This window comes from Notechis scutatus, chromosome 5 (assembly GCF_049901735.1).
Source record: "Notechis scutatus isolate UNSWTSFEM ecotype Mainland chromosome 5, rNotScu1.2, whole genome shotgun sequence".
Taxonomy (NCBI): Eukaryota; Metazoa; Chordata; class Lepidosauria; order Squamata; family Elapidae; genus Notechis; species Notechis scutatus.
This window is the reverse complement of record NC_142013.1, coordinates 90918341-90932562: the sequence shown is the minus strand read 5'-3', so window position 1 is coordinate 90932562 and position 14222 is coordinate 90918341. Positions and strand designations below refer to the sequence as shown.

Genomic DNA, 14222 nt, shown 5'->3' with positions numbered 1-14222 from the left:
TCCTTTAGTTTGTGTGTGTGACATATTTCTGTCTTAATTCTAAAAACCTTGCAAGAGGAACAATATGTTTTTTAAAAGTGTCAACATAGCGTTTTTACCTTTTTAATAAAACATTTATTAAGTGTTCAGTGGCAAAATATAGATTAAATATTACAGATGGATTGCCTAAGCATAACTTGGTTGACATAATAATACACAGTTATCCTTTAATTGGCATTTTACTTTTGGCATTGGGACTTAATTCTTGTACACTAAGAAAACATTGGTTTAATCAATTTTCTCCTTGACCTGCCTTGTGGCAGAGGGAAAAACCGCTCAGGAGACATTCTTCATCTGCAGTGTATAAAAGTGGAGTAGAAGAACGCTATTTATCATCCAAGCAAAAACGGGTCACGGTGGATTTTTCAGTACTGACAGCTCTGTCCTTACCAGAAAGAAATTGTCATGCAACTCTTCCATTACAAGTAGAATTTGGGTGTTTTGTTTTTGTGGTTGGTTGGTTTGACTGTAAGAGTGCAGTGAATCCTGACAATTTTGCTAAACCACTGAAGCAGATTTTTAAGAGAAAATAGCTCAAATAATCAATAAACAACACCATATATGTGTATGTATATGGAAATGTAAATAAAACAAAATTATATTTTTAAATACCTTTTAAAAACTGCTTCTACCACATTGTAAAATTGTCATTAAATCTATTCCCTTCTTGCTAATGGATTAATTTCTGATGTGAAACAATTGACTGTAGTATTAAGATTTTCAAACTTTTAAAATGTTCTTTATTTAATAGGTTTTCAGAGTGGTAGTTAGCTTTACTAATTGATCTTATAGCCTCTTTTTAACTTATTTGTTGATATATTTAAGTTAAATTTCTCCAGTTGGTGCAAGATAGAGGACAGAGTTTTCTTCCAGCACCAAACATAGTAGAAAGCGGTTACAGCGTAGAGGAATGAGACTTTGTGGTTACCTCAGAAGCATAATTTAATCCTCAAGATAAAAAGAAAAATGAATGTATTTATTTAACCATCATGAGAATTTTCCCCAATCCACTCAACGTTCTGGATAGCATAAAACATCAACAAAACATAATTGAAAATAAGTATATCAGAACAATGATAGAGTAAAAAAAATAATAACTGAAGACAAAGATAATCCAAATTGAAATAAATTCAAATTCATGAGGAGAGACAAATGAAGGATTGAAGAACTTTGTTCTAAATATATTATTTGAAGCATATATGTGTTTGAACTGGATTTTGTCAAACTGTCTTTACCTTGCATGATGCAAGTTTTTAATACTGTGTTGTGAACATCTCTGTCAGATATTCTGAGTTACCTACTGAAGTAAATCTTACGTCTTAACTATGTTTGTGAATAATTATGATGGATTCTTTTTGTTCTTCATGTTTGCTGTGCTTTGTTTATAATGTATAATTCCACCTTGCACTGACTGGTATTTTGTGTGTATATATTTCTGGTGCAACTGAAATATGTAATTCAACATTAACAGCTCACGGTTTGTCTTACATATGTAATACATAAAAATTTAGTTATGGATCGATCTATAGATTATGAGTAGGGAATTGTTAGTCTTTGGATCAGATTGGCACTCATCCTCTTAGCTATATCAGCTATATCTCTCCTTGCTTGCCTTGATTCTTTGAGATAGAGAAAAATGCTGAAAGACAAGAGCAGATACACAGAAAAAGAGGTGTGGCAATGGTGTAGAGAACAGATATAGAAGGAATTAAAAATGTTTGCCGGAAAGGGACCAGGCTATATTGAGGGAAGACTTTTCTATTCAAATATATTTTGAATATATGTTGATCTTGATTCTATTAACAGAAGGATAGAATCAAGATCACGTGAAGTATTAGCATTGCTTTATAAAGCCTTAGTAAGACCACACTTGGAATACTGCATCCAGTTTTGGTCACCATGTTATAAAAAAGATACCGTGTTTCTCCAACAATACGGCCTCCACCAATAGGAAGCCCCAGCATGATTTATTGGCATAAAATCAAATTAAGCCCCTCCCCCCAAATTAAGGCCCATATTAAACATGCAAAATGGGGGGGGGAATGGCGGGGGGGGCTTGCCGTTAGGAAGTACTTTGTTGCATGCCCGGATGTGGTGCTGCCTGCGTTGGTGGAGCACTTCATATCGGGAGACCTTCCGCCACCGTTGCTTTCCCTTCTCCCTTGCTGCCGTAGCGTTACAGCAACGCCGCGGCGTTTGGCGCAGCCACGTGCAGCCAGTCAGGGCTCCTGGAATTTTATATAGAAGAGCATCCAAAGGCATCCAAAGGATGATAGATGGATGCTTCCAGCCTTGCAAATGTAGGAAAATGACTCAGAAAAATGTGCTCATATTATTAAATACAATCACATATTTATATCATTATAAATATTTAAGGAAGTTTGATATAGGAAACATGTAAACACATAGAAATAAAATAAAATTCAGTTTTGTCCAATTTTTTGGTATGGTGAATTTTGTAATCATCTGTACTGTTCTCATATGAGTGTTAGAATTATCTTCTTTTTGAAGGATTGGGATGCTTGCATTATTTTTTTATGTTAATATTTAAATGCCTTGTTTTTCAGAACCAGCAAGCTTGCATTTCAGGAAGTTCTGTTGTTCGTTGTGATAAACTTGATCAAGCTGAGATAAGGAGTTTACTGATGTGCTTCCTTCATGTTTTAAAAAGCATGACAGACGGTAAAGGAAACTCATGTTTTTCATAATACATTTGCAGTAATATTTTGTCTATTAGCTGTTTGGGGCAAGAAAGGATCTCCTCCTTATAACTCTGCAAAGCCGAGCGCTAAGTGTCTCATATTATCTCAATTTTTTTTTAGCCACTGTAATGCACATGCGCACGTGCGCGCACACACACACACACACATGTAAATGTGTTGATGTGTTACTTATTTCTTTGGAATTGTTTCAGCTTCATTTTTGGTACCAGTTATTTCCAAATCAATTGCAGCTCAGAATTTGAAGATTTGGGGTGACTAATTCCTCAGCACTAAAATATCAAAATTCTGGAATTCTCCTGACATTTGTCAGATTCCAATAGCACATCTACTGTGTGTCTGAAAGTATGGTTCAAGTCTATTCATTTAGGATAGCAGCAATTTGCATCAGTGGTTATTCTACATTATTCTATTTGAGTTCTCAGTGTTGCTGAGGGGGTAATCAGATTCAAGGATATCCATGATATCCACAGACTATAATCCCCATGGATTTATTCTCAGGATCAAAATTAACACCATCACTATTATAGTTATGTTCCATACAGTTCCCAACACTACTTACATATATATTCCTATATAAACTATAAAGATCATTACTCCATGAATATCCGCTCTATGGCAGTATAATTTAATGATAATTTATTACTGATTGATCAAAATCACCGGTACTCAGAAACTGATTTATTTAACTTCATAGTATTGTCAACCTCAAGTCTAAAACTGTCTGAGTACGGGTGGTCTTGGTCAATCAGTAATAAATTCTGCTCAGTCTTCAGTAGTACAGAAACTCAACTTGTTTCTAGAGAAGAGTTTGAATTTGGTTCTTAACTATTCAGTAAAGGTATCTACATTGTACATACATACCGTACTCAAAATTGATTAGTAAGTACTTTTAACGAAGGATTCATATTACGTAACAAAATTATACCTTCTTTTTAGCTCCTTAAATCTAAAAATAATTGCTCTAATTACACTTTTATTTTCTTATACTTTGTAGATGCTTTGTTTACATATTGGAACAAGGCCTCAACATCAGAACTTATGGATTTTTTTACTATTACTGAGTAAGTTTAAATATATCATATAGTTACCCTATTAGCAGCACAATATAAATCTTATATGTAAAATTCAAGGTAAACATTGTATTTGTTTTGTGGTGCAATGGCTAGAATGCAGTATTGCAGGCTAATTCTGCTGATTGCGAGACTTACTGGCTCAAGGGTGACTCAGCCTTCCATCTCTCTGAGGTCGGTAAAATGAGGACCAGATTATTGGGGGCAATATGCTGACTCTGTAAACCAAGTGGTTGTAAAAAAAGGGCTGTAAAGCACTGTGAAATCTAAGTGCTATTGCTATTTCTGTTAATTTGTGTCCTATTCTTGAAGACTGCCTGCCCTACAGTTTTCTTGGCAAGGTTTTTCACAATTGGTTTACTATTACCGCTTTCCTAGGGCTGAGAATGAGTGACTGGCCCAAAGTTACCCAACTATTTTTGTGCCTAAGGTGGGACTAGAACTCACAGGCTCTGGTTTCTAGCCTGATACCTTAACTACTATACCAAACTGGCTCTCTAAATGTTGTATATGATATTGTAATATCATAAACATTTCAGTTATAAAAGTACCTACTGTACATAATGAGGTAATCCCAGATTCAAGAGATAGAATATGATTTATCCCTTATTTTGACTCTAACATTAGCACAGTTTGTGGATAGTTAACCAGGACTAGGTAAGCTAAATCAGGGTGACTTCTTTTTCAATCTCTACTCTGTGCCACTCCCATGTTGACCTTATTTTATTTTTATTATGCTTTTATGATCAATCTCCTTTAGTTTATGTCCTTCTGAAATTCAATATAAAATTCATTTGCTGATCTCCTTTCATTAATTTCATTCAGTCCAACACTTCTTTTTATTGTATTTTTATATAGGTATAAAGTATTCTGAATATTTGAACATTGAAACCCAGCTTAATATTATTAATATTTTAATTATTAATTACTGGGCTTATTATAATCCCAGTAGTGTCTACAGGAAATCTTGCAAGAATATAAAAAGTCTTGGTTCAGAAGCCTAAAATAATGAATTCATCCATTCAGTCATCCTTAAAGAATAATAATAATAATAAGGAAAGCTGTGATGAAGACTAAATGAAATGTATCTCATTTTTTTACCGGATTCCTTCCATCAGCCCAGAAATAAAAGCATTCTTATTACAGTATATGGCTAGCATTTAATATTTGAAGATAATGTCTATAATAATTCTTACTTTCTTCTTTCAGAGTATGCTTACATCAATTTCAGTACATGGGGAAACGATACATTGCCAGGTAATGTGTATAAGTCAAGTGTGTTATTTTATTGCAACAGAATGCTTTAAAATCTTGATGATTGACTAACATCTAACATTGGGAAAAATGCATATCAAGAAAGAGGTAAGTAATTAGACTTAGTTATCTGACATGTTATCTGTGGCTCCTGAATGTACAGTATTTTGCTTCCACCTTGACATTTTTTTGATTTCACAGAATTTTTTGTTTATTATTGTAGCTGTAGAGATTACCGAATATTTGGCTAAGGAAAGTGGTTATACAGTGTTTGACACCTGAATTAAATTGTTCATTCTGCTTTATGTATTCTCTTGGCACTAGGAAGTTTGAGAGAATCATCATATATGCCTCCCATTCCTGACCACTCTTAAGGCTGATATTTTATGCTTTGATATCAATTTACTCAATTAATTAATTAAAATAGTAGAGCATTTTAATGTTGAAAAATTAGCCTCCTCGAATAATTTGGAATAAACCTGTTACTTGTAGGCACATCAAAAGTTGCCCCAAACAATTGGATTGAACAATAGCTTCTTGAGCAAGAGTCACACCACAGTCTTCTTCAAGGGGTAATGGAAATACCCCCTTACTCAATGAAGCATGGGCTTTCTCTCTCATATCCAATCTCCTACCATCTCATTAGTTGTCATCCAACTGGGAAGTGATGGGGCTGACAGTGACACTGCAGAGATCCCACTCCACTTTCTAAAGACTTAGTTTGGATATACTGAATACAAACATGCATTGCTTTCTTTCTTTCTTTCATGTCTTGTGCTCAAATATATTTAAAACAATCCTATCTGAATTTTTGCTGATTTTTTTTCTTTTTCTTTACACAAATGTCATTTTCTTGCAAGTGTGAGGAAGAATAACGATGCAAGAATTTACTGTTTTCTGAAGTTAATTATTATTTGAAAATAGACACTGATACTGGGTCTCTTTCAGTTATGTTTGTTTGCTTCATAAGTCTGTTTTTATGAAATTGCAGAGATGCCTAATTTGCATTATGACTTCAGATTGCAGGTGTAGACCATCCAAGAAATATTTAGGGTACCCATCGTTTACATTCTAATATTGTAAGCCGCTTTGAATATTGAGATGGGCAGCATATAAATTTAATAATAATTATAATAAAAATAATAAAAATTATTTTTAAATAATTTCTGGTTTCCAACACTAGAGCTTTCACCTGCAATCTCAAGTTGTAAATTCAAGATAACAGATTTGCATTCAGACTACATATTTCCTGATTGTGAAAATTGGGTCTGTAAATGTTTGTGCTGATAAAATTCGGGGTGAGAGCAGAGTGGACTCGAATCACTATAATTATTGCATTATCATATTGTATACAGGTAGTCCTCGACTTACAACAGTTCATTTAGTGAGTTAGAACCATTTTTCACACTACAACCTTTGTAGCATCTCCATTTTTGATCATGTGTCTAAAATTCAGATGCTTGGCAACTAGTTCATGCTTAGGATGGTTGCAATGTCCTGAATTCATGTGATCACCTTTTGCAACCTTCAGGCAAGCAGTCAATGGGGAAGCCAGATTCACTTAACAACCAAGTTACTAACTTATCAACTGCAGTGATTCATTTAACAACTGTGACAAGAAAGGTTGTAAAATGGGACAAAATTCACTTAACAAATGTCTCACTTAACAACATAAATTTTGGGCTCAATTATGGTTGTAAGTTGAAGACTATCTGTATTAAAATATAATGATAATTTCTGTGAATTCAATCTATCTTTCCCTTGATTTGTTCTTGTATTGCAAAAAGAAAAAAATATTTAATTACAATAATGGCTATTGCACAGAAAACGTATCATCCAGACAGCATGTGATAATATTGAAATTAAAATTAAAAACATGCATGTTTCTGATTTTGTGGGGTTGAAAGAAATTCACCAACAAATATTAACTCTACACATTGAAATGCACCAAAGGAATGTATTAGCAAAGAAATTGCATGCGATATTTACACACCCTATAGTTAAGAGTAACAGAGAAGTGTGTAATTCTGGTATTGGTTTTCGTTTCTTGTCAGCTCTGGTGGTGGTACACACTAGGAGGTTAGTCTGTACTGATTGCTAACTCAGATCATTTTCTTATTTCCTTCATTTGATTGCTGGCAAGTTTAACAAAATATATGGCTCTACTCCCTTCCTGCCTGGTAAGATATAGGCGTTAGCATTTTTCATGTAATTCTGCATTAATTGCATGTGTGCTTATTAAAGACCTGTTGACTTTCCTTTAACTTCTTTTCACAAATGTGTATGACCCACAATATATTTTAACTTTTACATTATTTTAACTTAAACAACCTCCTGCAATGCTTGCAAAATACTTCTTATTTGTGCTAATCAGTGCAAAACAGCTCAGGACCAACTGGTCAAACAGTTAATCTTTGTTGACTGAGTCTGGTTTTAAAGACTACCATGGCTGACTATCTGAAAACCATCCAACATTTTAAAATGTTAAAAGACCACCCAACATTTCCAGTTGGGAATTAAATTGTATGGGTCACCTTCTCTATATAGTGTGGGCCATATATAATTGCTTTGGCTGGCTAGATTTGTTCACATGGACATTAACTGAAAACACAAGAAGCTACTTTCATTCTCTAGTGGAATTTTTTTGCTTGAGCTGCTTAACTAACTCTCCCCCTCTTATGCTGCAGTGCAACATGTTTAACTTTTGCTTCTGTCCAATTTCACTCATCTTGCAGGAACCAGGAGGGGTTGGGACCCATAGTTCATGATCGAAAATCTCAGACATTGCCTGTTTCCCGTAACAGAACAGGGATGATGCATGCCAGATTACAGCAGCTGAGCAGCCTGGATAACTCTCTCTCATTTAGCCACAGTAAGTTCCATGACATCATAACAGCTGAAATCTCATCTGGTACCACAACACCAGGGGCAGGTCAAAACCCACACCAGAACATGTCATGGACTTTAGTTTTCTAGGTCAAACCAAAACATGAATCTGCTCACTGGACAGCAATAACACCAAAGGCAAACACAATGTTAAACACGGTTGACATACATACCTATCAAAAATACTCTTCACAGACTTGAAAATTATGTATTTACATTCCATGATGTTCACCTTGAAAACTTTTTATTGTGTCCAATGCTGCTGGGAATTGTGTCAGTTTACAGTTTCTCCTGAGTCCTCTTAAAATGGGGAAATGTGCTTAGTCGATTATGTGACCATGTTTTGACATAGAGTTTAAGAGGAACCCTTTGCAGTAGTTTGAAAATACTGTGAAAATGTAAAGTCCATGATTTAGTTTGGATGTGAAGAAGCACACAGTAATTAAGTGACTTTTTCTGTGTTTTCAGTGTGAGAAAAATATCAAGTTTGCTTGGGATTTCTGTAGACAATGGTAAGAAAATGAGGTTACAGTCAGATTTTGTTGAAACGGTTTGAAATAATCACCTCTGAAAATATTTCAATTTTATTACTAAGAAGAGCATTCAATAGACATTTTTAATAACAGAAATATCAAGTTAAGAACAGGCAGTTTGGTGAAATAACACATGCATATATATACAGACTCCCAAACTTATACACCCATATATTCCTGTCATATTCATTTTTAGGGTATACAGCACTGAGGAACTGTGGAAGAAATAATAAATGAAAGAAATTATGCCCAGGGTTTAGAAAAAGAAAAGGAAACCTAATTAAAAGTGGCTTACACCAAGACCATTTGCTAGACTTTTCCATATGTATCTATCCTTGTAAACTATCCTCTCTCTAACTATGACCGTATACTGCTTTTATTATTCGAACTTCTCATTAACAGTTCTTAAAATTTAATTTTTGACTAAATTTCTGATAATTTCTGACTAAAATAAAATATCAAGTTGAGATCAGGCACCTTGCTAAAATAATGTATGTATGTATAAATACACATACCAAATTGATTGGAAACATGCGGAAAAGGCCTTCATCCTGTAGTAGATAGACAATGGCTAAAATTAGGATGATGATGACATATGCACATAAACGCACACAAATATAAATCATATATTTCTGTCACATTCCCTTTTAGAGTGCACAGCATTGAGCAGAATATAAAAAAAGGAAAAAATACAAAATAAAATAAATTAAAGGCCAAGGTGTAGGGGGAAAAAAGGAAACCTAGCTAAAAATGGTTTACACAAAGACTCTTCGGTAGATTTTTTTTCATATCTATCTATTCTTATCCTTGTTTTCACTATGTCTGTGTACTGCTTTTATTCTTCAAACGTCTTGATGAAATTGCTTTGAGGGTTTCTATCAAAATCCATCGTTCTTAGTTCTCTTCTTCCTCTCAACCCATTCATACATTTCTTTTGCAATTTGATCATTCTTTCTACATGACCAAATCTTATGAATTTATTCTTGGTGGTGGTCCACATTATTTCTGAGTGGAATGATATTCCATAGAACAGACACTATAACAAATAAAATGCATTTTCTGGATCCTGTTAGATCAGATTTCCCCAACCTTCTTTGCGTACTGGCAGAGGGGAGCGGATGGCTCTGTGCAAGTGCCAGTCAAGCATGTGCAGCTCCATTTGGGGGCTCATCTCCCCCCTACTTCTGCAGCCCAATACCCAGTATTGGGCCATGGTTCAGGGGTTGGAGATCCCTGCGTTAGATGACTCCCCTTTAATCAGGGGAGTTAGAGCATGCCTACTCTGTCAGTTCTGGGAGGATTAGCAGAAACAATTGGAGGCAGGTGATCCCTCAAATAACTCAACACTATGCCATCCAGGTCTTTATAGGTGACACATAGCACTTGAATTGCAGCCAGAACATAACTGGGACCCAGTTCAGCTCATAGAGCAGAGGTATTGCAATAATGTACTGTAGAACATCCCAAACTGACCTCATCACTGCATTCTGGGCCACTTGGGCACAATTGACACACAAGATGGATCAGCGCAAAGACCTTCCTAGCCACAGCTGCCACCTGCTCCTCACAGGAGTCATGCATCTAAGAGGATCCCTAAATTGCACAGAGAGTCAGTGGGAATGTTACTACCACATAAAAAAAAAAGATTATGAAAATTATGTATTTACATTCTATGATGTTCATCGTGAAAACTTTTTATTGTGTCCAATGCTGCTGGGAATTGTGTCAGTTTACAGTTTTTCCTGAGTCCTCTTAAAATGGGGAAATGTGCTTAGTTGATTATGTGACCCTGTCTTGACATAGAGTTTAAGAGGAACCTTTTGCAGTAGTTTGAAAATACTGTGAAAATGTAAAGTCCATGATTTAGTTTGGATGTGAAGAAGCACACAGCTCTCTTCCCATCTTTCCTTCTTTTTCTTTTTCTTTCCCTTTCTCCTTTCCTGTCCCTTCTTGCATGCTCAAATGCACAAGGGGAAACATTTCTCCTTTTGTTTTGTTTTTAGTTTGTTTTGTAAGCTCTCTGCCAGCAAAAATAGAGCCGGGGGGGGGGCGCACAGCCCTTCTGAGCTCCGTCTTTGCTGGCAGAGGCACCACAGGTTGGTCCTTTGCTGTTTCCAGAGCAGCCCCCAGGCCAGATCTAAGCACCCCGTGGTCCGCATTTGGCCCACGGGCCTTGCGTTTGACACTCCTGGACTAGGATAACTCACTGTGGGACAATTCAAAGCTATATTAATTGTTCAGTTATTTTTATTATTGGTGATCACATTTTCATTGAAATTAATGTAATTCTTGTATTTCTGGCTTGAAATTATTTTATTATTAATGGTCATGGTTCCACTGAAATTAATTTAGCTTTTCTATTTTTTGAATTGTCCCATGGCATGTTACTCTATTTTGGCGAGAGAGACTTCCATCTTTCTTCTGGCTTCCTCACTGATTTTGTTTGTGGGAAGCTGCAAGGATATGTTGGAAATCACAATCAGGTGACTGTAGCAGCCACCACAAATTTGCTAATGTAATTATTCTAAAGATTCTTAAAATTTCAGTTCCACAGGAGTAATGGATTCTGGCTTTTGGATGTGTTCATTAAGTACAATTTGAGGTGCATTGCTTCAAAAGTATTGCCTAATAATGCACAGTTTCAATTAATTAAAGGTTACAGACTGAGAGGAGACTTTTAGTAGTAGTATACAGATTTTAGCAAGATACACAATTCATCTGGTTTTGTGCCATGATATGTGACTTTCTATCTTATTTACCTCATTTTCTTTGTCAAACACAGCAGCCTTTTTCTTTGATACATTAATTTTCAGATTATTCTTGTTGTATCTTACAATCTGCTAACTTTCACTTCAGGTTGTTCTGGTTCACAGCCAATACAATACAAACATATACATTCACATCCTACTATGGTTATAGGCATCCTTAAACACTAAGCCAATGATATAAACCACTAGAGGGACATCATTGTTAATTGTTTGGTAAGCATTTCTCATATGCATAATTACTGTTGTATACTGCTCTGATCATATTCAGCAATCAATTTTCAACACTGTTTTTGAACAAAATATTCTACATTCGATGAAACCTCATCCCTTTATCATGCTCTTTAATGACATTAAAAATTAATATTACAATAAACATTAATTTACATATGTCTCAATGACCTAATGATCCACTTTTGATATTACTATACAAAGTTGTGTCCCACATTCAAAACTTTTCATCACCCCATATACTTCAATGATGTTTTCAGTCTTTCATAATAATAAATTATACACTTAGGTTTATATGTTACATTGTCATCCTTTTTGTTTTCATTTCGCAAAATATAACTCATCTGTATTTTTGTTAATGTATTAATTTTTTAACATATTTATTTTTTAATCTCCAAAGATAAAATGCAAAATACAAAACAAAACCCCCCAACAAACTTCTGAAAACAAGAGTAAATACCACATGTACAAAAAACAAAGCCCCAAAATATCAAAAACATCTAACATTAAACATTAAAAAAAGTCCACCTTGGTGGAATTCTGAAAGATGTATAAAAAAAATCTTATTTCCTCCTTCCCTTATATAACAGGTCTTTAACAAAAATGCTATATTACATAAATATCCCTGAGGTGGAAATTTATTTATCTAGTAATCAACCCTTTTCTGAGAGATATATATATATATTAAGCAGTTAATTAAGTTAATTAAATTAATTAACTTAATTAAAGTTAATTAAATTAAGTTAATTAATTTAATTTAATTAAGCAGTTAATTAAATTAAGCAGTTAATTTTGCCATCTCTGCTAAATCAGTCAATTCTAAAATCCACTCTTCGACAGTCAGCGTCCCCTTTTCCTTCCAATGCTTAACATAAACAATCCTTTCAGCGGTCACCATATTAAGAAATAGCGTCCTATACTGTTTTTTTTATTGGTTTGTCCATAATACATTAAAAAAGGCTTCAGGTTTCATTAATATTTGTATTTGAAATTAATGTATTTATTTCATTTCACAGTTTATGTTCTTTACTGTTTCCTTTTTTTAACAATCCAAGCTGCAATTTTTCATATAGTATGGCTATCATCAAACCATAGTTTCCAATTAATGAAAGTTTTACACAAAATGCTTGTAATAATATCAAGTAGGAATAAACTTCACTTTTTAATTCCGAATCCTTTACTGCTCTTTCTCTGTTCCTAAAAGGGAAAAATGCAGACAGAAGCAATCCCATATTTTTGTTTCCAGATGGATCCTATGGAAGCAACTCTGACTAGTCCAGAATCCAGAACCTCATTGTGTCAGATTCTCTTTAAAAATGCCAAATGTAACCACTTGGCTCATAAAATGGCTTACTTTTTATGTTTGCCAGCTTGAAGAATTGCATTTTCTCTTGATTTATTTTTATAGGCATATGTGTATATTATTTGAATAAACTATGTGGTTAATCTGTGCTATATTTTACTTGTTTATTTTATTAGGATAATAAAAAATATTCTGTGGCCATTAAGTTCAAGTGCAGTAATGAGTAAATAAATCTAAGAATGAATTGATTTGGTCTATTGAATTTGTAATATAGGAATTGCAAGCTAATGAATCGAAAGTGTACTCATTTCATAAATTGCTTTGTTTTATATATAAGGCAATAACTTAAACTATATAAAAAAACCAAGGTAATTCTTGATCATGAGATGTCTAGGTATGAAACCAGGTCAAAATTGCTCAAAACTCTGTTGCAGCCCAATTTCTAAGTGAGTCTCAAGACACTAAAAGAGACAAGGAGGTTCTGCTTGTTTCAATGCTATGGCATTCCTTCTTTCTTTCATTTCATCTTCAATAGAATTAAATATATTTGGAGATTTGAATTAAAATTGTTTGCCGTCAGAGTCTTCTTAATAACACTAATAAATTTAATCAAATTAAAAAACTGTCTTCTAAAGGTGACTGTTTTTATCTGTCTAAAAATTATGCTGTAAGCAGCAAAAAGATTTTTCAACAAATAAACAAATAAATATTAAACCTTCAACTCTTATCCAGTCTTCATTTTCTAGTTAAATAAAAAAGACAAGTCACAGATTTAGAAATAACACTGTAAGACTATTTGAGTGTTTCTCATAATTTTTAGAACATTTTCTGATAGATAACAAAACACAAATAATCTACAATTATTAATAGTTATCATTACTGTTTAGGGAACTATAAATACATTGTTCCCTTTAGTATTAAATTTCTCTGTAAAATAATCAAGGTAAATGGATGTTATATGCATTATATTACATGCATTATCTTGTTAATGTTGCTATCTATATCTCCAGCTCTATTCTGTAACATAAATACCACTTGATTAATTGAAATAAAATTGATCTAGATAAAAGTTACTTCAAATTTATACAGGTTATGGCCATTCAGAAGCAGATGTTCTTCACCAATCTTTACTTGAAGCCAATATTGCCACTGAAGTGGGCCTTACGATTCTGAATACTTTATCTTTGTTCACAGTGGCATTTAAGGTATGTTTTAGATATGTACAGTTGTGTACTAATATTGATAAAAACAGTGTCTAACAGTACTATTTTACAGATATTATATTCCTGCTCTAGAACTTCATTTTATAATTGTGTTTAGGCTTCCTTGTTGGTATTCCTAAAAGGTTGAGTTTCTGTATTATACTGTGTAATATTTTAAAGGCTGTTCTACTTCCCTCCCCCTCAGAAATCTGATAA

At 34.0% G+C, this 14222-nt stretch overlaps 1 protein-coding gene across 10 annotated transcripts in view; it reads left to right on the top strand.

Moving 5' to 3' along the window:
• Positions 1-14222, top strand: part of DOCK9 (dedicator of cytokinesis 9) — a 112627-nt gene that overhangs the window by 78548 nt on the left and 19857 nt on the right. For 6 of the 10 annotated variants that reach the window (XM_026668918.2, XM_026668916.2, XM_087967307.1 and 3 more), the window contains exons 35-39: positions 2607-2721; positions 3757-3823; positions 5042-5089; positions 7822-7958; positions 13894-14009. In XM_026668918.2, coding sequence (XP_026524703.1) covers positions 2607-2721; positions 3757-3823; positions 5042-5089; positions 7822-7958; positions 13894-14009 — 483 coding nt within the window. Of the gene's footprint in view, positions 1-2606; positions 2722-3756; positions 3824-5041; positions 5090-7821; positions 7959-8440; positions 8485-13893; positions 14010-14222 lie in introns of all 10 variants that reach the window. The other 4 variants (XM_026668925.2, XM_026668923.2, XM_087967306.1 and 1 more) reach the window with 2 other exon arrangements.